Consider the following 25,414-nt stretch of genomic DNA (forward strand, 5'->3'; position numbering starts at 1 on the left):
TTAAACACATAGAATTGATATGAGTAATTTAAAGGAAAGAACCAACGCTAATAATGAGCTCTTCATTACATGTATATGGAGCACGAAGTGAAAGAGTGGTGAGATCATTAACCAAGAATAATTAATGACAGGAAAAATAAGTAATAAAGGGATGAAGACTTATAATTTTTCTTTTAAATTTTTTGAACTTTAAAACGATTTTGTTAATTAAAAATTAGAGGATATAAATCCTTTTTAATCATTTTCCTTATTTTCCTTTAACATCTCTTTGTTATCCTTCATAAATATTTTTGGTCTCCTTCTCTTTCATCCCCTTCCCTACCCATCATTTTTATTTTCGATTGTTATCCAAGAAAATACAAATAGTTTCCTCACTAAACACTTCGGGAATAAAACTAAAGGTGTAGGTGCATTTTCATCCCCTCCTTTTTGAAATAATGCATTTTGAATTGTTGAAATGGCTAGGGTTGAGCTTCTCTAATTGCAATTAATGAATAACTAAGAACAAATATTTAATTACAATAGTTTAACTTTCCGTGTAAATGCATAAATTACCTTAATCTAATTATACTACTCAGTCTATTCCTTAAGAAGTTTTCACTTGCGATTTTGGGTATTTTAATTATTGTTCTCACAAAGAATATTTTTATATATCAAAAATTTTGGACAAAAATAAATTTACTTATCTTCTTTTTAATATTTTTATATTCTTTATGGTCCACAATTGCTTCCCACTAACTTTTTAAATAAAATTTTATTTGTTGTGGTTCCCATAGTTTTTCCACTAACTTTGTTTTAATATTTAATGATTATGATCCCTACTTTTTCACCATAAAATTTATTATTCCATAAAATATTATATTAATTATCTAAAAGATTATATTTTTCTTAATTCCTGTAAATATTTATTGTGAGAACTTTATTAAGGAGTAGAGAGTATTAGTTTCTATTATACGATAGAAAATATTTTTACATTTGTCATCAAGAATATGTTAATTAGTTTCAACTGAAATAAATATTTACTATATATTTTATTGAATATTCATCTTTTTATTTTTTAGCTTTTTGTGGAAAAAATAGGCATGGTTGTGACCCTCTAACAAATATCAATTAGTTTAATATATATATATATATATATATATATATATATATATATATATATATATATATATATATATATATATATATATATATATATATATATATATATATATATATATATGTATGTATATATAAGATAGAGAGATATTCTAGATGTTAGATATATTATAATAGCTCACTTGTCTTTCTTTGGAGAAGAATATAGAATGCTTTGTGAGAGGTGTAATAAAAAATTTGAAATGAAGGTGGCCAATTTTCTCTAATTCAATACTTAATAGACTTAATTAGTAATTTAAAAATAGTTAATGGTAATGTAGATCATAATCTCAAGTGATTATACAACATTTAACAATTAACATAGAATAAGTCAACTAGAAAGGCACATAAAACACTATCCAGGGAGATAATGGTAATCAATATATTTATTAAATTTTTCATAAAAAATGTATTAACAAATAAATTAAAAGGAATCAAAACCACAATAAAAAATAAGATTTCTTTAAGGCTTTATGTGTCACCTCCTTTTATCTCTAATGTAGTACTCCTATATATACACAAGTCTCTACTTTGCTTTAACTCTTATACAAGAATACAATCCCCAACAAAGTGAAATCAAAATACTTCTTATTTCAATTTTCAAGAAAACATTTATTAAATTGCAATTCATTTTTATTTATTAGAATTTTTAATTATAAAAAATGGGTTTGTTCAAGAGTGTTAAAATTGAGCATAGGAGAAGCTCTTGTAGTAGTTGTGATGGTCATCATCATGATAATGAAACTGAGATGGATGAAATAAATTGGGGTGCTCTTGAAAGGCTTCCAACAGTTGAAAGGGCCCACATTAGCTTTTTGCATGGTGTTGCTGGTGATTTTAAGGAGGTTGATGTTAAACGACTTGACTTTTATGAGAGAAGGGCTTTGTTGAATAAATTGGTTACAAATATGACTCAGAATGAATTGTTCTTGCACAAAATCAAGACTAGGTTTGAGAGGTAATTTTAATTAAGTTTTTGTTGCCTTATGTTTCCGATTTTTCCTTTTCTTTTCTTGCATAATGTGTGTATTTGATCTTGTAATTATTGCATGCATGTATTTGATCTTGTTGAATTATATCATTTGCGAGTTTTATTAATTAAAAAGGAATGAAATATCTACTATTTTTTTCATATCACTAGCGAGCGATATATAAAAATATAATTTAATATTAATCTACTTAATTATTTTTAATTTTCGATTTTGAATTGTAGCTTGCATTTAAGGTATATTATTTTAGATTTGCTTTTAATTTTTTTTCTATGCCCAAATCTATTTTTTTATAGTTTAATTTATCAATTGCCTAATTTTCTCACTTGGTTAATGAATAGGGTTTCCCTGGCATTCCCATCTATAGAAGTCCGGTTTCGGAATCTGAATGTAGAGACCTATGCTTATGTGGGTAGTAGAGCTTTACCCACAATCTACAATTCCTTGGTCAATATGGTTGAGGTATTTTAAATTGATAACTATATATCCACATACGTTAAGAGTTTTTTATAGACTTGGTACACACTTTATTTAATGATAACTAGTATTACTTTTTTTTTTTCATTTAAAATGTTCTATTTTAAAAAGAAAATTTTGATTAAGATTTTAAGACATATATGAATGAAACAATATATTCATGTGAGATTTCGTTATATTCTTCTTAATGTATACTTTTTTACTATATATTTTTTTTATAATTTTTATATTGCGTATTTAGAAATATTAAGGCTTAAAGTTTACTTTGAAAACTGTGCAAAAAGAACGAGAAGAACAAAAATAAACAGAGAGTATTTTCAAGGAAAAATTACCATGAATAATACAACATTTCGTTAATTTCCCTAAAATAATACGAACTTTTGATTAATCATGAATAACACCAACTTAGGAGAATAATATCAACTTTAGTTTATTAATTAATTTATGAATTTTCTTTTGTCATATAATCTTCAATAATTTGATTTCTAACATGTTAGGATATTCTAGAAAAACACCAGATGGTATTATTTACGGTTAATCAAAGGTTGGTATTATTGTAGAAATGTATAAGCAAAATGTTGTATTATCCTGTTAATTCTTTTTTTTAATAATTAAATTTAATTTTACATACTTAAGATTTTAATACTTTAAATTTACACTACAAGAATGTGTAAAAGATTTTAAGGTTTGATAAAATTTTGAATCTATTGAAAGAAAAGATGAAAAATGTTTCTTCCTCTTATACTTCGCCATCTTATTATTATTGGTTTTTTAGATAGTGTTGTATGAAATGTAAATATAATTTATTCTATTTTCTTTTGTTTGGAAGGGTGTGATAAACTTTCTAAAAATACAACCAAGTCAGAAGAGGAAACTGCAAATTCTGAGTGATTTAAATGGAATTATCAAACCTGGCAGGTAACTAAAACGGATTCTTTCTTAATATTAAGCTGTAGTTTTAAATTTCATTTTATATAGAAAATAAAGATAACATGTCGAGTCATGCAAACATGTAATCAAGATTTGCTGTTATATGTTTTTCTTATTGTTTACTTATTTATTTATTTATTTATTAAATTATATTTTATATATCCTCCAGGATGACTTTACTTTTAGGGCCACCAAGCTCAGGGAAGACAACCTTATTATTAGCTTTAGCTGGTCTTCTTGATTCAGAATTGACGGTATGAAAAGACTGTTTCGTAATATTTTATTTCAAATATTGCATTTGTTTTTTCGTCAATAAACTAATTCAATAGTTAATAATGATATAGTTAATAATGATAATTGTGTATTATTAAAAATTATAAAAATTAGATATTAATAAATTTTATGTTGACACGAACTATGTATGATCTCAATTGACTATACTTTAATGTTTTAATTAAAAATAATATAAATTAAGGGTGATTAATAGTAACCAAAAACAAATGAAATGGGTGGAGTATTTAATAACACTTCCTGAAATCTTGATTCTGAATTGTTTCTCTAATAGAAGACCGGGTGAAAATCACCTATTTTCACCTAAAAATGCCTCCTACTAAACAATTTTTATTTAATTATTTTCAGTTTTCTAACCTATGTCCCATTTGCATATGCTAAGACAATAGAAATGTTAATTTTTTAAAATTTTAATTAATGATATTCTTTAAAATTTTATTACATTTACTTGTTTTACAAGTGAATTTAAAATAATTACTAAATTTATTGTTAAACCTATACATTAGATGCATAGAATAAAAAAAATCAAATTAATGTATGAGAAAAAAATCATGTTTTTAATAAGATATTCTAGCTATATTTCTTTCAACTATGTCAAAATTCAAATTAAGAAATAAAATAAAATGAAAAATTATATTTTCATTTATTAATTTATCTATTTCTTTATGATGGAAAACGAAGAGCATTTATTTCAAAAACAATAAATGTTTTTGTTTTGGTTGTAATTAGTATGCATGCCATTTTGACCGGGAAGAACACCCCTACCCTAGCATACTTTCCGTATTTGACTCCCCTAGCTATCCTAGCTAGTCCACCATATGATACTTCTTTTATCACTTTCATTCAGCATCAGGGGTAAAATGTGTGATTTCATAGAAAGAAAAATTGAATTAGACAAAGAAGAAAAAAATAATTAGAGAATAAAATTAAGTGATTGAAATAGAGAGTATTAATTTGTGAATAAGATTAAGGAAAATTTGCAAAGAAACATCTTATAAAACCAAGTTTTTGGAAAAAAATACCTTTTAAATTTTTTTTTGTAAAAAAATACCTTTTAAGAGACTTTTTATTAAAAAAAACACCTTAAATCAGTTTCCGGTGACTTTAATTAACTTTCAGGCGTTGACTATGCCATTTGAGCTCAAAAGTCAATGCCTGAAAGTTGACAAATGGCTCAACGCCTGAAAGTTGACAAAAGTTACCGGAAACTGATTTAAGGTGTTTTTTTCAATAAAAAGTCTCTTGAAAGGTATTTTTTTACAAAAAAAATTTTAAAAGGTGTTTTTTTACAAAAGACTGGCTTTATAAGGTATTTCTTTGCAAATTACTCTAAGATTAAAAGAATGAAAGTGAAATTATTAATAAAAGTGTGCAAAATAAGGACATATAGAATATTCTTCAAATAATTTATAAGATCGAGAAAGATCAAGAGTTTATTTTTAATTTCTTTTTCCTAAGCAAAATTTGAACTTTGTTTTAGTGATACACTTCAAATAATTAGTGGTTTGAGTAGATGTGACAATACAACTATAATTGTTAAATATTCTACAATAATAAAAATGCTCGGTAAAATAGTAATATATTGTTGAATACAATTTATAAGAATAATCTTAAATCGCTACAAGTTAGAAATTTCTCAATCAAAACAGCTAAATATAGCTCTAAACGCTATATAAATTGCTAATTACTTTTTATAACAATGTTTTAGCCTCAATAAAACACAACCTTTAACCGCTACTAAACTCATAACCCGTGCCGAACAGGCCCAATATCATGCTTTATTATGTGGAGCGGCACAAATGAGTTAATTCAATATTAAAATGGAAAGAGAAACCGTTGACGTTCTAAACTAGGTATTATATAAAATTAATTCGAGTAGAGAAAAATAACGGATAATTTATATTCCTATGGCCGCATCCCATCCAAAAAGTGGATCATGTGATTGTAGTCAATTATAAACCCAAATAGATACAGCCATGCAACAAGAAAAAATATGAGTAACATCGATTGCTCGTGAATAAAGTTACCCAAATAGGGGCTACATATACATGTATATATATGAGACATGAAAAGCCATAAGTTAATTAATTATAGTCGGATACCCATGTTTAGGTTTCTGGAAAAGTGACGTACAATGGACATGAGTTTGATGAATTTGTTCCTCAAAGATGTTCAGCTTATGTCAGTCAAAACGACGTTCATATCTGTGAATTGACTGTTAGAGAAACGTTAAGTTTTTCTGCCACTTGTCAAGGACTTGGTTCTGCTTATGGTACGTCTACTATCTATATCATCATCATCATCATCTTCATCAAACCATACACATGCACTGCTTTTTTTATTGATTATAAAATAATTTGATGAAAACCATGCATGTTGTTTTTTAATAGAGCTCCTCCTGGATCTACTCAGAAAAGAAAAAGAATTAGACTCTAAACCTGATCCATTACTTGACGTACTATTAAAGGTTAGTCAATAAATATCCTTTATCTCTGCTTCCTTGCTTAATACTACCTCCATTTCACTTAAAGGGAACATTTGCTTTTTTCGAATATTTAATATCTTTTACTATACATAACGTAATATTATTATACATATACATGTATATACATAATGTAATATCTTTACGTCGAGATAAATCAAACAAAATCTCACTTGACTATATTTAGTTTATAGATTAAAAATAAAATATAAATTAAGAGTAATGAATAAATAGTGTCAAAACAAAAATATCTCATTTTCATTAGAATAGAGGGAGTATATTAATTCAATTCTTACAACCTCATTTCAGGGCCGCTGGGCCTGTGCCCCGCAACAATCTAAAACTATGAGAAAAAAGATGTTTTAATAGTTAATATAACGCCCATAATAGTAGGAGAATTTAATTGTTAGGTGCCCATAAAACTATTTCACCTCCAACCTCATAAATTTCAAGATTGACCCTCCCTTATTTAAAGTGGACAAATAAATAAAAATAACCAAGGACAAACTAGTTAATTTCCAAGGCCATCAACTAAATACTTGAGCTTTTAATTATTTCATTATTGAAAAAAAAATACTTTTAACACTGAAGAAAAATTATTAAGGGAATTTCATCAAAGAAGGGCTAAACTAACTGATGATGAAAGTTCCAAATTTTAGATTATACTAAATGCATTAGCTTCAAATATACATGTCACTTACATTAATTTTTTACTCCTGGGTTGTGTTAGGAAACAAGTAATTTATTTCAAATTATGAATTTTAATTATGAAATTATAATTAAAGAATCTGAAAATGACAAGATTTAGAAAGTTATTCTCAAATTCTCAACTTTAAGTAAATAATGATGGAATTCATCCAAATCCAAAATTGAAAAATTATAATTTGCTAAACAATAAATGGAGACAATTCTAGATTTTAAAATGAAATTATCGTTCACAAACATGACAATTGGTAATTTAGACATCTATATATACTAGATTACTAAAATATTAAGTTTATTATTAATTTTCAGTGACAAATAAATATCAAATATGTGTTTCCATTAATATCAATGAAGATTTTTTTTTTCATCATAAATATATATTCAAATATAATACTCAACAATAATAGTGTAGTTAATTCAATTAATTTATTTATATGAAACGACTAATAATAATTGAATTAACGATGGTTCAAGCACTTAAACGAGAAGTTAACCTAGTAAATTATTATTGTTCAATAAAAAATTATTATCGAATCTCAAGAAAAAAAAAAATATATATCATCTAATATTATCCTTTAATATTATCTGTGAAACGGAGCAAGTGGCAAGAAGAATCTTCTTGAAGTGAACTTTCTAATTAACAATCCTCAAATGTCTATCGAGTTCACTTGCGCAAGAAATATTTTCTACCATCTTAGTTAGTTTAAAACATTTATTTAAGATTGAAGTACATTAGAGAGATCTAATTAAATTTTATGTAAAATATTATTCAGATGTCTATGTCCAATAATCTAAACTTGGCAAGCTTAAATATTGAATCCTCAACTAACAACATAAATCACAAAACATACTTGTACGATAATGAAAAAAGTTGGATTTTGACTAACAAGAAGAGTCGAAATTCAATCGTTTTCAAAATATGCCGTCTAATTTCCACTATTTTTGTTAGCAGGAATAAATTCATTTATTAAAATGAGTTAGTCGTAATTTTAGTCGAAATTTAGACTAACAATGTATTTGTAGGTATTTAATTAGTCGAAATTTTGACTATGTATGCTAGTAGGAATTTAATTAGAATTTTCGACTATTTTCCAAATTGCCGACTAACTATTTGTATAAAAACCAGTAGGAAAGTTAAAATCCACAATTTTATAATTACAGCTGGGTCAATTTTTTTTTTCTATTTATTTATTGAAGTAAAATATTCTATTAATTAAAAATAATATAAATAATAAACAATAAATAATTATTATGATTTAATTGGCAAAAATAAACCAAATATATATGATATAAATCAAATAATTAAAAATTATTATACAAATTTACAATAAGTAAATTATTCCAATAAACAAAAATTCCATATCATTTTCATCAAATAAAATCTAAAACCGTAGAAGTTGAGGAGGCTGGTGCGATTAGAGCACGGATCCCACAAATTGGAGCAAGTTGGTCATCTTTTCATGTGTTCGGCATTGCTACTCCTCCAGAGCATCATGTTGGTCTTGAAAAATGGCTTGGTTTATACTGTTATCAAGTTGTTGTATTATGTCTTGTAGATGATCAAACATTTCATTCACCATTTGTTGCGAAGGACGAGCATTTTTGTATTGAGACTGCAACATCACGTGTAGTGCGGCTGATTGCAACACCAAAAATAGCCATAGCTAGAGAGTCTCTTTGTTTTTAGTGTCACGGATTCCAGATTTCGAACCAGGTCAAGAGAGACGGTGTTTAGATCTACCACATGTGCATCAATGGGTAGCTAAAACAAAACAAGTAAAATGTGTTTATATTTCCTCTGTAAACTGAACGTATCAAAAAATTTAATTAAACTTGAAAAAAAGAACAATACTAAAAATAATTTTGTTTCATTTTACAATGGCTAATCAACCAGCGATTCCTCAAATTTATCAACAACATCTACTCTATTCAAGTTAACTAAAACACATCACATATTCCTAATTTTTTTATTCTAAAACAATAATGTAAAACTTAATTACACTAATAACCTCCTCTTTCTCGCTTACCAAATGCAAACTATCTTTGATTTGCACTTGATGTATATGAGTAAATTACTTGTACGAAGAGGTGCACCATCGTCTAGCATGTCAATCTTTTGTACCACCACGTCAATCTTTTGTACGAAGACCAATACTTAAAATCTTTTGAATTGTGAAATTGGTTTTGTACCACCATGTCAATCTAATCTTGTTTCCAACGTTGTTCATATCATTTAATTAGGAATAAAAATTAATCATAAAATTTACTGAACTCTAGGCAGTTTTGCAAAATATATGAATGAAAAATTTTGTCTCTTTTATTCATTATATATACTTTTCCCTACTTGTAAAATCTATTTGAATTTGTGAATATAGACAAAACACCCTATCTATTATTAAAAAATATCTATCATTATTTTAGGAAGATCTCTAACTCTACATCAAACATCTAGTTCAATGTAATGCGAAAATCAGTTGAAAATCAGTCAAAATTCAATCAGTGGAATATAACATGAATATAACATATATAATTATGCATTACGATTTAAATAATATTAGATAAATATCATGACATATTTAATCAAACAATTCAACAAGAAGACAAAATTGAAATTACAAATTCAAAAAAAAAAAAAACAAATAAATTGATGAAAACATAATGTAGTCACTTGTATTTTTTGTGCGTTTTTAAATAAAATGAGAAATTTTTATATTTTGGAAGAATGGTATATGTGATGTTGAAGATGATATGATTTATTGTTTATAGAGAAACAATGATGATGAGCATGAAAAATCCATCCAAAACAAATTGAATTATCGACTTAAATTGCGACTACATTCCGACCAAACTTCTCCCTAATTATATTCCCACTAAAACATTGCTAGTCGGAAACAATCGCTAGTATTTCGAGTGACACAGAGCCAGACAATTGGAAATTTACTCGGATTTTTCCAACTAACTTATTGATAGATATTAAGTCAGAATTACCGATTAACAGTATGTAGTCGGAAATATCTCTCTGTATTATGTTAGGCGGTGTAGAGACTTTTTTTATATTGTCAAATAAAAATACATATAATTTTAACACATTTTAAGGTTAATGCACTTTGAAATAATGTTAATCAAGTCTTTACAATACTCTCGCATGTACTCAGTCTTACTCCTTATTTATTACTAATAATTCCAATGGCCTACTAATGGTAAACATCATCTAACTTGACATATAAATTAAAAATAATAACATAATTTCACAAGTCATTTTACAATAAACCATGACAAATAATTGAAACCAAACAACTTATAATTTTTATCGTTTTTTATTCGTATGAATATGAATACAGGCATCAGCTATGGAAAAACAAAGAAGAAATTTGTTCACTGAATATATTCTTAAGGTAAGTAATTAAACTTCATTAATTTCATACTAGTTTAAACTCACGTTACTCTTACTCTAATAAAAATTAGTAATTCATAACTCATCTTCTTGTAATAATTTATATTCAAATAGTTATAGGAGTAGATTTCTGTTCTAATTTGGCATTGTATTCCATTCTTAGGTACTAGGATTAGAAGAATGTGCCGATACAATAATAGGAGATCAAATGACAAGGGGCATATCTGGAGGCCAAAAAAGGCGAACGACAATAGGTAAAACGACAACTATACCAAGTAATGATTAACTTAATTTTTTTTTAAGAAACGCAACATATTATAGCAGCGTAAAAAAGTTAGGGTGTATATATCATAAGAAAATAGAACGGTCCCATACTCCTCGAACACAGGGGAGGAGGAGAGACAAGAGGAAAGAATAAAGAGTCTAAAGTTACCTCATCACAAGGCAGCAAAACATCAAAATAAAAAATAATAGCATCGTTTACATAGGATGGTGGTCTTGGAAAATCAAATATTTTGGGAGCTTAAATCAAAGATAATAACATCAAAATCAAAGGTTAAGTTGTTTAAATACGTGTTTATGTACACATATAATCATATATTCATATTCTACATGGATACGTGTTTAAGTACGTTTTGATTTTTTGATGAAAAATTCCTAAAAATTTGGAATCAGATCAAGGGCGGAATAAGAAATATAAATAAGGAATGTCGATAATTTAACAGAATACAATCTTTAAAGTTTAAATAACTTAACTAATTAATCACAATTGTCACCTGCTAAATAGGTAATTAGGTAAACAAATAAAAAATTCCTATTTTTTAATCCCTAATTTTACCTAAGAACTAATAAGAAAACTAAAAGCCCTAATATATCTAAATAAATGAACATATAAATTATACAATCTCTAATTTTTAACTGCTCGTGAAAATAGTAGGGAATTAGGAAGGGTATTTTTTTGAAAATGGGAAATGGGTGGAGAATGGAGAGGCTACTGTATTTTTCTTGAAAAGGGGTAGTAAAAATTGGAATGGCAAGGCAGGAATTCGGGGTTCAAGTAATAAATCACAGAACGCAAAATAAAAAAGGTGTTAACTAAAAGGGTTTGAACTCATGACCTTTGGGTTAAAAGTTTATTTCCTTACTAGCTTAATCAATAAAACTTATAATAATATTTTTTTTTTTCACAAAATTTAGGTGACGTTAGTTAGACATCGTTGACCCTACACTAGATTCGTCCAGATTAAAGTGTTTAATTGTCTTACTATATGTAAGTGTCAAATGACTCACACAAATACTAGAAGTAGTTTGGCAGTAGTCGTATTTATTTATTATTAGGTTTATTAGTAGAATATTAGTCGTGTTATAATATTATCACTCGTATTGGTATAATATTAGTGGTATTAGTTCAATATTTGTTTCATTTGTATACTATTAGTCGTATTAATATAGTACTAGTATATAAAAACTCGTGCAATGCACGAATTTATGAGTCTGAAATATATAAAAATATAACTTCAACGAATAATGCAAGTATATATTATTCTGATTATATTTATCGAATATATAACTTTTTGAAGAAAAAAATTAAATATTGATTTTTTAAAATTATTTATAGAACATATCACTTTTTGTTGTTTGTAGTCATATTTGTTTAGTATTATTCGTATTAATTACTATGGTATTAATTGTATTATTGTTACGTAGTATTACTCATATTTGAGTATCAGTATATTTGAAAAATTTTTATTGAGTATAAATTTTAGGCTTATCAAACAGATCAGGTTGGGTCGGGTTCAGGTTCGGGTCATATATAAACAGGTCAGAAAACCCTTGATCCAAACCCAACCTATTTAGTTAATTGTGTCGAAAATCACAACCTTGACCCGACCTGCAACAGATCAGGTTGGCCTGATTTCGACCCACTTAACCCGTTTATAATTTTTTTCTTTTTGTTTTAAGGTTTTTAACGTTGATTAAATCTAATTTTTTAGGCTTTAATTGTAACTTTATGTTTTTTTATGTTTATTTTGTATTTATTGTGAAAAGTAAGAAAATATTAAATGAACTAAGTTTAGCTTATACTTATTGATTTAACTCGAAATTAACACATTTAATTAAATGGGTTATACAGGTTTTTTTCAGGTTTAAAATTTTGACCTGAACCTAACTCATAATAAACAGATCAGGTCGGGTCAACCCATGTAATTAATTGGGTCAAAAGTCTCAACTCAAACTCACTTATTTTGGGTTAGGTATAGGTCGGGTTAACTTTTGCTAACCAAGTATAATTGTTTATTTTCTTAAACTAACCATTTTAATTAACATAACTAAAATTTACTTACTAAAATGATTATTAGTAAATGAATATATTTTTATTGATTAAAACTATTTTTAATGATAAAAAATAATTTTTACTAATGAAAAATTTTCTGTACAAATAAGTAGACTAAGTCTCTGAGTAAACATATTAATTTAACATTTACTAAACCAAGGCTATATAAGTGTTCAAACACCATATCAAATTTCCTTTCTATGAAATGAACACTTTAAGTAATATTTGCATAGTATTAGTTGTATTAGTATAGTACTAGTTGATTACCCGTGCTAAAGCATGAGACATTTACAAATAATTATGCATAAATGATATAATTGTTACAAAAAAATTAAATAAAAGTTAAGAAAGAGAACTTTGAATAAAAATTTTAAAAATTTCAACAAAGAAAATCGAATAATAAATAACAATATTTACACATCATTAGACATAATTTTAGATTACTTGTGCTAAACACGAGCTATTTAATAATAACTATATGTTAAATGTATGTATGTAATAATAGTTAATTACCCGTGTTAAACACAATATTCAAAAATTTATTTTATCAAAAATTGAATAGACTATAAATACTCCAATGTATGTATTGGAGTAGATACACAAGAAAAATGCTTGGATACATGTGTATTTTTCTTTATAGATCAAACAAATTCTACAAAATGAAAATAAAGAGTACTTGTAAGATAAGGAAAATTTATTCTTGAAGAATCCAAAATACAAAGCTTCTCTCTCATTTTGACGTTCGAACATAAAATCAATTTTTTTTACCAATTTCCAACTTATCTTTTGATAAAACCTCTTCTTGAGATACCTTAAACTCCTATACCATATTTAGTTTTTAATTATGCACAATAAGATGCATTAGTACACCGATTAATATATCTGAGAAGATAGTGAAGTCATCATATCATATCATAAAATATACTAAAGAAAGACCTCTTAATTTTAAATGACGCTTTTTCAATGACGGAGTACTTTACGAAATATAATTAACTTGAATTGTTGATACATTTTATCAATTTACAATTTTATCTCATTTGCCTTCCTCTTTTTTAGGAGGACTTTTCTTTTGAACGCAACATTTATTTTTTGGTGCTGATAAATAGAAATGGTGTATGAAATTCATAATCTTTCAAATGACGACATTTTATATGCATTCACATTGCTGCTCACCTCATTTGAATAGCTTTTAAGCCTTTGAGATACTCATTTCATTTTATAAGTGTTTTTTTTTTGACCATTTTTGTCTTTGCTTCGCAATAGAAGACAACTATTTTTGCAATTAGCCACTTACTCGATAAAGTTACTTATCAACCTCATTTAGTAAACATTATAGTATATAGAATGATGACTAATAATAATATACAATATAAATAAAGAGACATGCTCAATTTAGAGGTAGAAAATGTTACAGTAATTTGTATTAATATATAGAAGATTAATCTTAAATAGAAAATTTATTTTCAATCCAATGCATAAAAAGGGAAGAAAATTTATTTTCAATCTTACTAAAATCACATATAATTTTCTAATGTGTATAAAGATATAAATCTCCTTAATCTTGAATAGGAAACATTAATAGTCAAACTTATTGCAACAGCATGTATTAATGTATAGTAATCTTGTCGTGAAAACTATAATACAGTTATAAGAAAGTGTATGCGACAAGTTAATCTGAGCGGGAAAATTTTTTACCAGAGGCTAATACGTGTCATTAGATGGTCTTTGTTATAGTATATTAAATGATTAGTTTCATCAGTGAAGTATAAGTTATATTAGTGTATATTTGTATCGAATTTGCATAGAATTAATCGTATGCATTAGAGTAATAATAGGGTTATTAGTATATTACTAGTCGTTCTAGTTTGGTGTTGTATGTGTTTAGTGATAATGATATTAGTATAGTATTAGTTTTATTAGTGAAGCATTAATCATATGAGATTAGATTTGTGGTATTAATAGAGTAGTAGTTGTAGTAGTATAATATTACTCGTATTAGTGTATTAATAGGTGTATTAGTAAACTATTCGCTGTATTAGTATTATGGTTATTAGAATCCTGATCCTAATCTACGATTTTATGATCATGCGATCCAAAATAGGCGATCGATCTGGAGCGTAGGTGGGATCTTAATGTCGGTAGAATTGTGCGAGCCTACTTAGATCAATAATTTAGGTGGTAGAATCATTCGTAACACGATCCTACAATCTATTGTTACGATCCTACAAGGATAGTTTCAATCATTAAATATTTTCTTATAAATTAGATTACACACACATACACACACATACATATATATATATATATATATATATATATATATATATATATATATATATATATATATATATATATATATATATATATATTTATATATTTATATATATATATATATATATATTTATATATATATATATATATATATATATATATATATATATATATATATATATATATATATATATATATATATATATATATATATATATACAAAATAATTATATCAATACCAATATAAAATTCAAAGTTTTTCTTGATTTGACGTATATGTTGATTATTAAAAGTTTTCTTTTTCAAAACTTAATAGATGAAATTAAATAAGTTTTACTTACACCTTAAAACTTAAAAAAAGTTCAAATCTAATTGATAATCAGTTATTCAAAGCACACTAATGCATATTTGTTGAATTACAAAATCCTACGATCTGATTCTACTGGTTTTGATCCTACTCCTTTAACGGTCTTAGGTAAAATCTCGATCCTAACACCCTTGATTAGTATATTAATAGTTATATTAGCTTAATATTCGTTGTATTTGTTTAGTATTAGGCGTCTTTGTATAATACTAGTAGTATTAAGTCCTATTAGTATATTATTAGTCATATTAGCTTAGTAATTGTCGTATTTGTTTAGAATTAGGCGTCATTGTATAATATTCGTCGTATAAATTTAGTATTAGTTGCATAAGTATATTTGAGATGTTATTACTGTATCAATTGTAGTGGCAAAAACTATCTCCTTTTTTTTGATGATAATTAGAAATTAAATATAATAAAAGTTTAATATTAATTGAAAAATAATTAACGTTATATAAATTAAAAGTAATTGGTATATATTGTTAAAATTGTGGGTTATGTATTATATAGACAAATGAATTGGCGGATTCCCTTCATTTTGTATTCTTATTCAAAACCAATTTCCGATTAGTTAACGATTAAAACTAACATAAAAAAAATAAAATCAGAAATAATAACAAAACATAAAAATAAAAATTAAAAAAAAAATAAAAGGGTGGTCACCACTTGGTATCGCATTGTCATTGGCGACCACCAAGCCTGGTTGCCATCTGGTCAACAATGGTGATTAACTACATATAAATACATAATGCAGGGGAAATGATAGTTGGTCCAACAAATGCGTACTTAATGGATAGCATATCAGTTGGCTTAGACAGTTCAACAACGTATGACATTATTAATTCAATCAGGCAATCTGTACACATCATGCACAAAACTGCGTTGATCTCTCTACTTCAACCTCCCGCAGAAACATTTGAGCTATTTGATGACATTATTCTCATGTCTGAAGGCCAGATCGTGTACCAAGGTCCTAGGTTTTATGTTCTTCATTTCTTTGAATCTTTGGGTTTTCGATGCCCTCAAAGAAAACCGGTTGCCGATTACTTGCAAGAGGTACTTACACTATACTCTATTCTAATTGATTAGGTAGTTGTATAAGCCAACCGTTTGTAAAGATGCATGATACTTTTTAGTTGTTGAACTGTTTAAGTAATCCAATAACTGTTATTGAAAATGTTTGTTAGTTATTAGTTACTGGCTGTTCATCAGAAAAGCGTGCCAATGTACCTAAAGACAATAAAAATTAGAAATTGCGTAAAGCAACAGTTTCATTTTGATTTAAAATAATTTATCTTATTTTATTTATTTGACCAACTAATAAGCCAAAATTCATAAGTTAGATTAGAAAACTACTCATTAAGTATGACCTATGTATGAAGAATCTTATATTTACATAGGTATAAATATATATGATGACAGGTTATATCAAGAAAAGATCAAGCACAATATTGGGCAAGAGAAGACGAGGAACATGCTTATGTTTCAACTAAGCAATTTGCTGATAAGTTCAAGGAATTCCATATAGGAATAGCCCTTCAAACTGAGCTCAATGTACCATTTGATAAGTCTAGAAGTCACCCGTTTGCCTTGACAAAGACTAAATTTGGAACCAACAAGATGGTTATACTCAAAGCTTGTGTATCTAGAGAATTCCTTCTTATGAAAAGGAATTTCCTAGTTTTTTGTTTCAAGTTATTACAAGTAAGTTACACAAAACATTATTACATTGCTCAAATTCTTGTGTCTTATAGTGGGACATTCTCGATACATGGATTAAATAGCTCAACTAATATAATTATTAGTATATACGAGCTTTTCAATTTGAGGTTGTGTTACCGAAAGACGGTCCCACACAAGATTAATCATTTCTTTTGACGTTTTCGTTTCATCCATTCATTTGCATATTCTTTTCGTTCCCATGAATTTTCCATGACGTGTACTTAAATTTCTTTTAATGTTTATTCAGCTGGGAGTTCTTGGATTGGTTGTTGCAAGTGCTTTTTGTGAAGATAAAAAACATGATGATAGAATTGAAGATGGAACAGTACAAATGGGAGCTTTGTTCATTCTACTAGTCACCATTATACTTTCTGGACTTGCTGTTATACCTATGACCATTAACAAGCTTCCAGTCTACTATAAGCAGAAGAATTTTCTATTTTATCCTTCATGGGCATATTCATTTCCTTCATTGATCCCTGGAATGATTTTTTCAATGATTGAAGTTCTCATTTTGGTTCTCACTACTTACTTTATCATAGGCTTTGATCCTAACTTCTTCAGGCAAGTTCCTACTTTTAGAATCAACATTTTACCCCTTTATTTATTTATTTATTTATTTATTAATTATTATTATTATTATTATTATTATTATTATTATTATTATTATTATTATTATTGTTATTATCAAAAAAAATTAGGCAAAATAAATATATTCTACAATAGATATGAGTTATAACGCATTAAAGTATGATTTATGAGTCAGTAACACTAAGTAACATGTATTCAATAGCTGAAATGTTTTAAGTTTTGAAAATAATTTAAAATACGGATTGGTTAAAATATCTTAATCAAAAAAAATTTAATTCCGCCTAACATTTTTGTCTGAAACTAGTAGGAAAAAATAGTCCAAAAAAATTTAAATGATATTTATCTAGGGTGAAATTTAGGAAAAAAGGATTTCCGATGAACAAGTAGTAAAAAAAAAGTCGAAAATTTTCTACTAATTTTTGAGCAACTTGTTTATCCAAAATTTAGAGGTCATTTGGTTGCCTCTGTATCATTGCGAATTATTAGAGTTGATTGGTTGAAATTAAATTTTTGGGCAATAGTAGGAAATGGAAACTCAGTGTAGAAATTCAATAAACAGTGTATCAATAACTAAATACATGTGTCAATTGCAATAATATGTGTGCAACGTAACCAAAGAAGAAAAACTATTTGCTAGGAATTTTACAAATGAATAATTCCAAAAAAATAAAAATTCCTATTTAAATTTGTAAACATGTGTAAACCATAAAAGCTAGAAATATTAAAGAATATGTAGGTAGTATTTCACAAAATTATATCATTAAAACAAACCCCAATAAGCACTATAGATGAGCATTTCAGATTTCAGTTTTGTATGTTGATTTTGATGTGTTATAGAAATGTACAGGTTCATAAAACATGGTTTTATGTTGATACTATGCGGCCAAATGTCGTACTGTCTCTTTAGATGCGTAGGAGCTGTAACAAGAGATAATTCTATTGCAAATGTTGTTGCTAACCTTACAACTATGTGGCTCGTCATATTCAGTGGTTATGTCCTAACTAGAGGTAACTCTAAATATCATCTTTTTTTATGGGAAATTTGTAAGAAAACACCTTTTAAAACCCTTTTTTGCAAAGAAACACCTTTTATAATTTTTTTTGTAAAAAAACACCTTTTAAGAGACTTTTTTTAAAAAAAGACACCTTAAATCAGTTTCCGGTGACTTTTGTCAACTTTCCGGTGTTGACTATGCCAGTCAACGCCGGAAAGTTGACAAAAGTCACCGGAAACTGATTTAAGGTGTTTTTTTTTAAAAAAAAGTCTTTTAAAAGGTGTTTTTTTACAAAAAAAATTATAAAAGGTGTTTCTTTACAAAAAAGGGTTTTAAAAGGTGTTTCTTTGCAAATTTCCCTTATTATTATTACTATTAATTTTTTTTTAATTTTTTTTTATTTTTTTTATATAACAATAAAAATAAATTTTTTTAAAAAAATAATATTAATAATAAAAATAAAATAAAAATAAAAACAAAAATTTAAAAAAAGTTAAAAAAAATTTAAAAAATTTAATAATAATAAAAAAAATAAAAAGTATAAAAAAATATAAAATAACAATAATAATAATTAAAAAAATAATAATAATAATAAAATTAAAAATAAAAATTAAATTAAAAAAATATTTTTTCAAAAAAAAATAAGAATAATAATATTTATTATTATTATTATTATTATTATTAATTTTTAAAAATTTTTTTTAACTTTTTTTAAAATTTTTGTTTTTATTTTTATTTTTATTTTTATTATTAATATTATTTTTTTAAAAAAAATTTATTTTTATTATTATATAAAAAAAATTTTAAAAAAAATTTTAAAAAAAGTTAATAATAATAATAATTAGGGAAATTTGCAAAGAAACACCTTTTAAAACCCTTTTTTGTAAAGAAACACCTTTTATAATTTTTTTTGTAAAAAAATACCTTTTAAGAGACTTTTTTTAAAAAAAAAACACCTTAAATCAGTTTTCGGTGACTTTGGTCAACTTTCCGGCGTTGACTGGCATAGTCAACGCCGGAAAGTTGACAAAACTCACCGGAAACTGATTTAAGGTGTTTTTTTTTAAAAAAAGTCTCTTAAAAGGTGTTTTTTTACAAAAAAAAATTATAAAAGGTGTTTCTTTACAAAAAAGTGGTTTTAAAAGGTGTTTCTTTGCAAATTTCCCTTTTTTTATAAAAATTATAAAATATTTTTCGTCCATCTTAAATTGAAAATTTTTCATAAGTTTGATCCATATTAATATATTATTGGTTTTTTTTATGCCTTTCAACAAACATTAAACTTATATATATATTAGATTACGTAGCTGATCGTATATAATGTTTTAACATTATGACTCTGGCATATACATTGTTGTATTGACTTTGTGTGATGTGTTTGTTTACACAGTGACAATGAAGAAATGGTTAGTTTGGGGTTATTGGACATCTCCTTTAATGTATGTCTATAATGCTATTTCTGCAAATGAGTTTCTTGGCAAATCATGGTCTAAAAATGTAAGATGTTCAACCATTCTAACTATCAATCCTCCTTTAAAAAGATTGAATCTTGAAATTTGATTAATGAATAAAAAATCATTTTTGTTTCGTATGCAGCATCTTTTAGATTCAAACGAAACAAAAGGGGTGTCCATCCTGAAATTTCACGGAGTAACTCCTAATCCCAACTCGTATTTGGTGGGTATTATAGCATTGATTGGATTCATTATCCTCTTTGCTTTGCTAGCCAATCTCGCGCTTGCTTATCTTAAACGTAAGCTTATCACTCCCTCCTTACATTACCACTAATAATGTTTTTCTTTACTTAAAAGTGTTACTAATCTAAAAAACAACATTTGATGTATTTTTTAAGTACTCATTATTACCCATATTTATTTTGTTCTGTATTAAAAAAAGTCAGAAAATACATGACTTTTTAAGTTACAAGAGTAACTCCTATTACTACCAATTGGTTTTAGTAGGATATCTTATTCATGCCTCATTATTAATTTCAAATGAAATAATTTCGCCCCATGTATGATAGTCTTATCCTTAGAGTAAACAACATATCTTAGTATATGAAACATCAACGTAAGTCTTTAGTTGAATTGATTTCTTAATATGACAACTGAATAAACATGACTTAGGATCATTAGCTTGAAATGTCTTATTTTCTCTTTTGACATATCCAAATCAAATATCTCATTTTCTTATTTAATTAGTAACCTTTTTTTTGCTTTACTTATTTTACTCATGAAATCTGACTATTTATACAATTGTCATTAAATTATTAATAAGATTAGCATCATAATTATCTCATAATATCAATTATATTTCTCTTCCACTTGCTGCCACATCAGAATATCAAGGAATAATATTCTGTTAGGCTATTTTGTCTACTTCCTTAACAACTTTCTTAAGTTCAATGCATGAATGATGAGCTGTAATAAGTGGTTACTAATTCCCTCTATAAAGGGGCAAGTTGTAATCATTCCACAGTACTGAAATCTAATCCCATTCTCTTATTTCTCTAAATTCTCTCTGAATCCTCTGCATTGAAATGATTGCATAATCAATCTGATTTATTTATCATGGTATCAGAGCTTTCAATGTAGTGCTGGATTCCTGATATTCTTATTGATTCTTCAATCTCTCCTCTTCTGCTTCTCCCTTTCTTCATCTTTGCTTCCTTTCCTCTATATTCTGCAATGGCTGGAGGACGTATTTCCTTCCAGGATATGTTAAACCCCCTATTTCTTCATCCTTTTGATAATGCAACATTTGTTCAAGTGGAAAAACTTCAAGGATCCACTAATTACAGATCATGGTGTAGATCAATGGAGTTTAATCTCTCATCAAAGCGCAAGCTGGGATTTGTACTGGGAACGGTGCTCAAGTCAACTGATGATGAAATCAAGGCTGAGCTCTAGAATACATGCATGATATGGTAATTGCTTGGATTACTAACAATCTATCTCCTACTATCAAAAAATCTGTTATGTTTATGACATCTGCTAAGGAAATCTGGTTGAATTTGAAAAAAGGTTTTCATTAACTAATGGCTCTAGAAAATATAAGCTTAGCAAAGAATTGTTTGAAACAAAACAAGATTCTATGTCTGTGAATGAATACTATACTTGCATGAATGCTATATGGGAAGAGCTAGACTCGATAAACATGCTGCCTATTGTTACTGACCCCACTCCTGAGGTTAGAACTTTGATAAGTATTGAATCCTAGAGAGAAGAAGCTAAACTTTTCCAATTTTTAAATGGTCTTGATGAAATATATAACGCTCAGAGAAGTCACTTGTTACTTCAGACACCTCTTCCCTCTGTAGAAACAGCAGCTGCTGCTCTACAGCAGAAGGAAGCTTAGAGAGAGGTCTTGTGTACCAACAAGTCTAACAATGACATCATGGCTCTCTACAGCAAATCTCACAATTCAGATAGAGTTCATGTGTGCTCTACTTGTGGGCTAAAAGGTCACAGAAATGATGTCTATTGGACTGTAGTTGGTTACCCTTCCTGGCATTCTAAACATGGAAGCACAACCTATAAAGCACATGCTGGTGCTCAGCAAAGGTGGAAACCAGGGGTGAGACATAGTGGTGCTGGTCTGTTGTTCACACCTCAGCAACTTGAACAATTAGCCAAATTGATGCCCAAGCTCATACCTCATTTCAATGGTTCCGTGACAGATGAGGAACTGGATCATTTCTCAGGAATGATCTCATGCAATCCGACTGTAAATTCAGAAGAATGGATCATAGACTCCGGGGCTTCAGATCATATGACACCACATTTATGCTTGCTGGATAAATCCAGTAGAGTTCTAACAAATGAGAAAATCAATCTCCCTACGGGTGAGAAAGCTGCAATTTCTCATACAGAAATAGTATCTCTTGATCTTGGTCTCAAACTTAAAAATGTATTGTGTGTACCAACTTTCAAACATAATTTGTTGTCTGTTCAAAAGCTGATTTCCAATAATCAGTGCCAGGTACAATTCTTCCCTACACACTGTGTAATTATTGACACTAACACTCAAAGTGTTAAAGGTCGGGGAGAGATGAGAAATGGTCTATACTATCTTGTCAATACTTTGACAAATTCTGAAAATCAAAACACTGCCTCAGAGCTTGAAGTGAGTGCCATGAAATCTGTAAAACAGGATGAAAACTCTCTTTCTCTATGGCACAACAGACTGGGACATGCTTCTATTGCTAGATTGAAGAACATTCCTTCTGTTAAACCTTACACATCTCAGAATCTTCAAGTGTGTATTTCATGTCCCATGGCAAAGTTTACCAAACTCCCTTACACTCTGAGTGATTCTCATGCTACATCTCCCTTTGACCTGATTCATATGGATATATGGGGTCCATATAAGGTCAGCACTAAGGGAAAATACAGATACTTCTTGACAATTGTTGATGATCATAGCAGGAATACATGGGTCTATCTGCTTCAGTTTAAGTCTGAATCTCTGAGTACATTTGAATCATTCTATAATTATGCTCATACTCACTTTGGGAAATCTATCAAGGTCATAAGGTCTGATAATGCTCTAGAATTTCATGATGGACCCTGTCAGAAATTTTTTGCTAAAATGGGTATTATTCACCAGACATCCTGTGTAAAGAGACCTCAACAGAATGCTAGAGTTGAGAGAAAATACAGAAATGTTCTTGAAATGTCAAAAGCTTTGAGGTTTCATGCAGGCCTGCCTTTGTCATATTGGGGCGAGTGCGTATTGACAGCTGTTCATCTCACCAACAGGATTCCAACACCCATTCTTGGTAATAAAACACCATATGAGTGTTTGCATCTAAAATTGCCTGAGTACAGTCACTTAAAGGTGTTTGGTTGTCTGGCATTTGCTTATAATCCAGACCGTATTAGTGACAAGTTTGACCCTAGAGGTGTCCCATGCGTATTCCTAGGGTATCCTGCTACTGAAAAGGGATACAGGCTGCAAAATTTGATCACAAAACAATACTTTGTGTCTAGAGATGTCCTATTCCATGAGCATATCTTCCCTTTCCACAAAAATTCCCAAAATTCATAAATGCAGCCTATACCCACACCTTCGTTAACCAATGCTATTGATGATCTTCCTGTAATTGAGAACACCTCAGATGATGAAATTTCACCACCATCATCTCTCTCTACAGCTCATTCACCCAGCTCTAGTGACTCTCATCATATCAGTTCCATAAATGCCAACCCTTCTCCTATCCCATCTCTCCAGCTTCCTAATTCTATCCAACATAACCATGTTCCCTCTCCACCACCTTTAAGAAAATCTTCTAGACCTCACATTACTCCTGCCTGGCACAAGGATTATGTGATGCCTGTCAAAACAACACACATCTCTAATTTTGCAGAAACCATTGTCAAGTCTGAATTTCACAGTTTTATGTCTATTCTGGCTAAAGAAAGTGATCCTATTCATTTTAAGCATGCTGTGAAACATTCTCACTGGGTCACAGCAATGAACAAAGAGCTAGATGCCTTAGAACAAAATGATACTTGGGCAATAACTCAGCTCCCTCCTGGTAAAACAGCAATTGGCTGTAAATGGTTGTACAAAACCAAGTATAACCCAGATGGCTCCATTGAGAGACACAAATTCAGGCTGGTCATACTTGGCTGTAGACAACAATTTGGTGTAGACTATTCTGAAACTTTTGCTCCAGTTGCCAAAATGACAACTGTAAGAACCTTACTTGCAGTGGCTGCAAAGGAACAATAGCATGCAATTCAAATGGATGTGACAAATGCATTTCTCCATGGTGATCTCATGGAAAATGTCTTCATGAAACTTCCTCAGGGTTATACTGGTTTGGGATGCAGAATTCAGCAAACTAAAGATCCCAATCTGATTCCAGTTGCAGACTCTAACCTAGTTTGCAAACTCAAGAAAGCTTTATATGGCCTTAAACAGGCACCAAGACAGTGGTTTCACAAACTGTCTTGCACTCTTCTGCAGTCGAGCTTCACTCAATCCAAATCAGATTACAGCTTGTTCTATAGAATCAATACCACTTCTATTACTCTGATTCTTATTTATGTTGATGATTTACTGATTTGTGGCAACAACCTTGCTGATATTGACAGTCTTAAAACCATGTTGTCCTCTGTTTTTCACATGAAGGATTTGAGGCCAGTAAGATATTTTCTAGGCATTGAAATTGACAGAACCAGTGCTGGATTCTTTCTATCTCAGAAGAAATATACCAGTGACATACTCAAAGAGTTTGGTATGTCTCACTCCAAACCTTTGCAGTTACCTATGGACAGTCATACTAAATTAACTCCAGACAAGGGTGCTCCTCTTACAGATCCTAGGTCTTATCAAAAATTAGTTGGGAAACTAATTTATCTCACTATCACAAGGCCTGATATTGCCTATTCTGTGCACATTTTGACTCAATTTATGCAACACCCTACAACAGTTCATATGCAAGCTACAAAAAGATTGCTGAGGTATCTTGTGGGTACCATCTCTCGTGGCATCCTTCTTGCTACAGATTCTGCTGCTACTCTGACTGCCTACTGTGACAGTGATTGGGTTGGCTGTCCATTCTCTAGAAAGTCTACTACTGGTTACTGCATTTTCTTTGGTTCTTCTCCAATCTCTTGGAAGGTTAAGAAACAAGCTGTTACTGCAAGATCCTCTTCTGAGGCTGAATATAGGGCTATGGCCTCAACAACTTGTGAGGTCACTTGGCTGATTGCTTTGCTCAA

General features: G+C 28.5%; 1 protein-coding gene across 1 annotated transcript in view; it reads left to right on the plus strand.

The window, feature by feature from the left end:
• The first annotated feature begins 1,799 nt into the window (after window positions 1-1,799).
• The window catches only part of LOC130815284 (ABC transporter G family member 39-like), a 28,983-nt gene continuing 5,368 nt past the window's right edge, over window positions 1,800-25,414 (plus strand). Inside the window, exons 1-14 of the mRNA XM_057681699.1 lie at window positions 1,800-2,095; window positions 2,468-2,588; window positions 3,433-3,521; window positions 3,703-3,787; window positions 5,937-6,096; window positions 6,215-6,291; window positions 10,353-10,406; window positions 10,569-10,659; window positions 16,130-16,431; window positions 16,798-17,079; window positions 17,345-17,661; window positions 18,536-18,696; window positions 20,074-20,180; window positions 20,280-20,436. Of these exons, the coding sequence (XP_057537682.1) occupies window positions 1,800-2,095; window positions 2,468-2,588; window positions 3,433-3,521; window positions 3,703-3,787; window positions 5,937-6,096; window positions 6,215-6,291; window positions 10,353-10,406; window positions 10,569-10,659; window positions 16,130-16,431; window positions 16,798-17,079; window positions 17,345-17,661; window positions 18,536-18,696; window positions 20,074-20,180; window positions 20,280-20,436 (2,299 nt within the window). The remainder of the gene's footprint in view (window positions 2,096-2,467; window positions 2,589-3,432; window positions 3,522-3,702; window positions 3,788-5,936; window positions 6,097-6,214; window positions 6,292-10,352; window positions 10,407-10,568; window positions 10,660-16,129; window positions 16,432-16,797; window positions 17,080-17,344; window positions 17,662-18,535; window positions 18,697-20,073; window positions 20,181-20,279; window positions 20,437-25,414) is intronic.

Source organism: Amaranthus tricolor, chromosome 6 (assembly GCF_026212465.1).
Source record: "Amaranthus tricolor cultivar Red isolate AtriRed21 chromosome 6, ASM2621246v1, whole genome shotgun sequence".
NCBI classification, from domain to species: domain Eukaryota; kingdom Viridiplantae; phylum Streptophyta; class Magnoliopsida; order Caryophyllales; family Amaranthaceae; genus Amaranthus; species Amaranthus tricolor.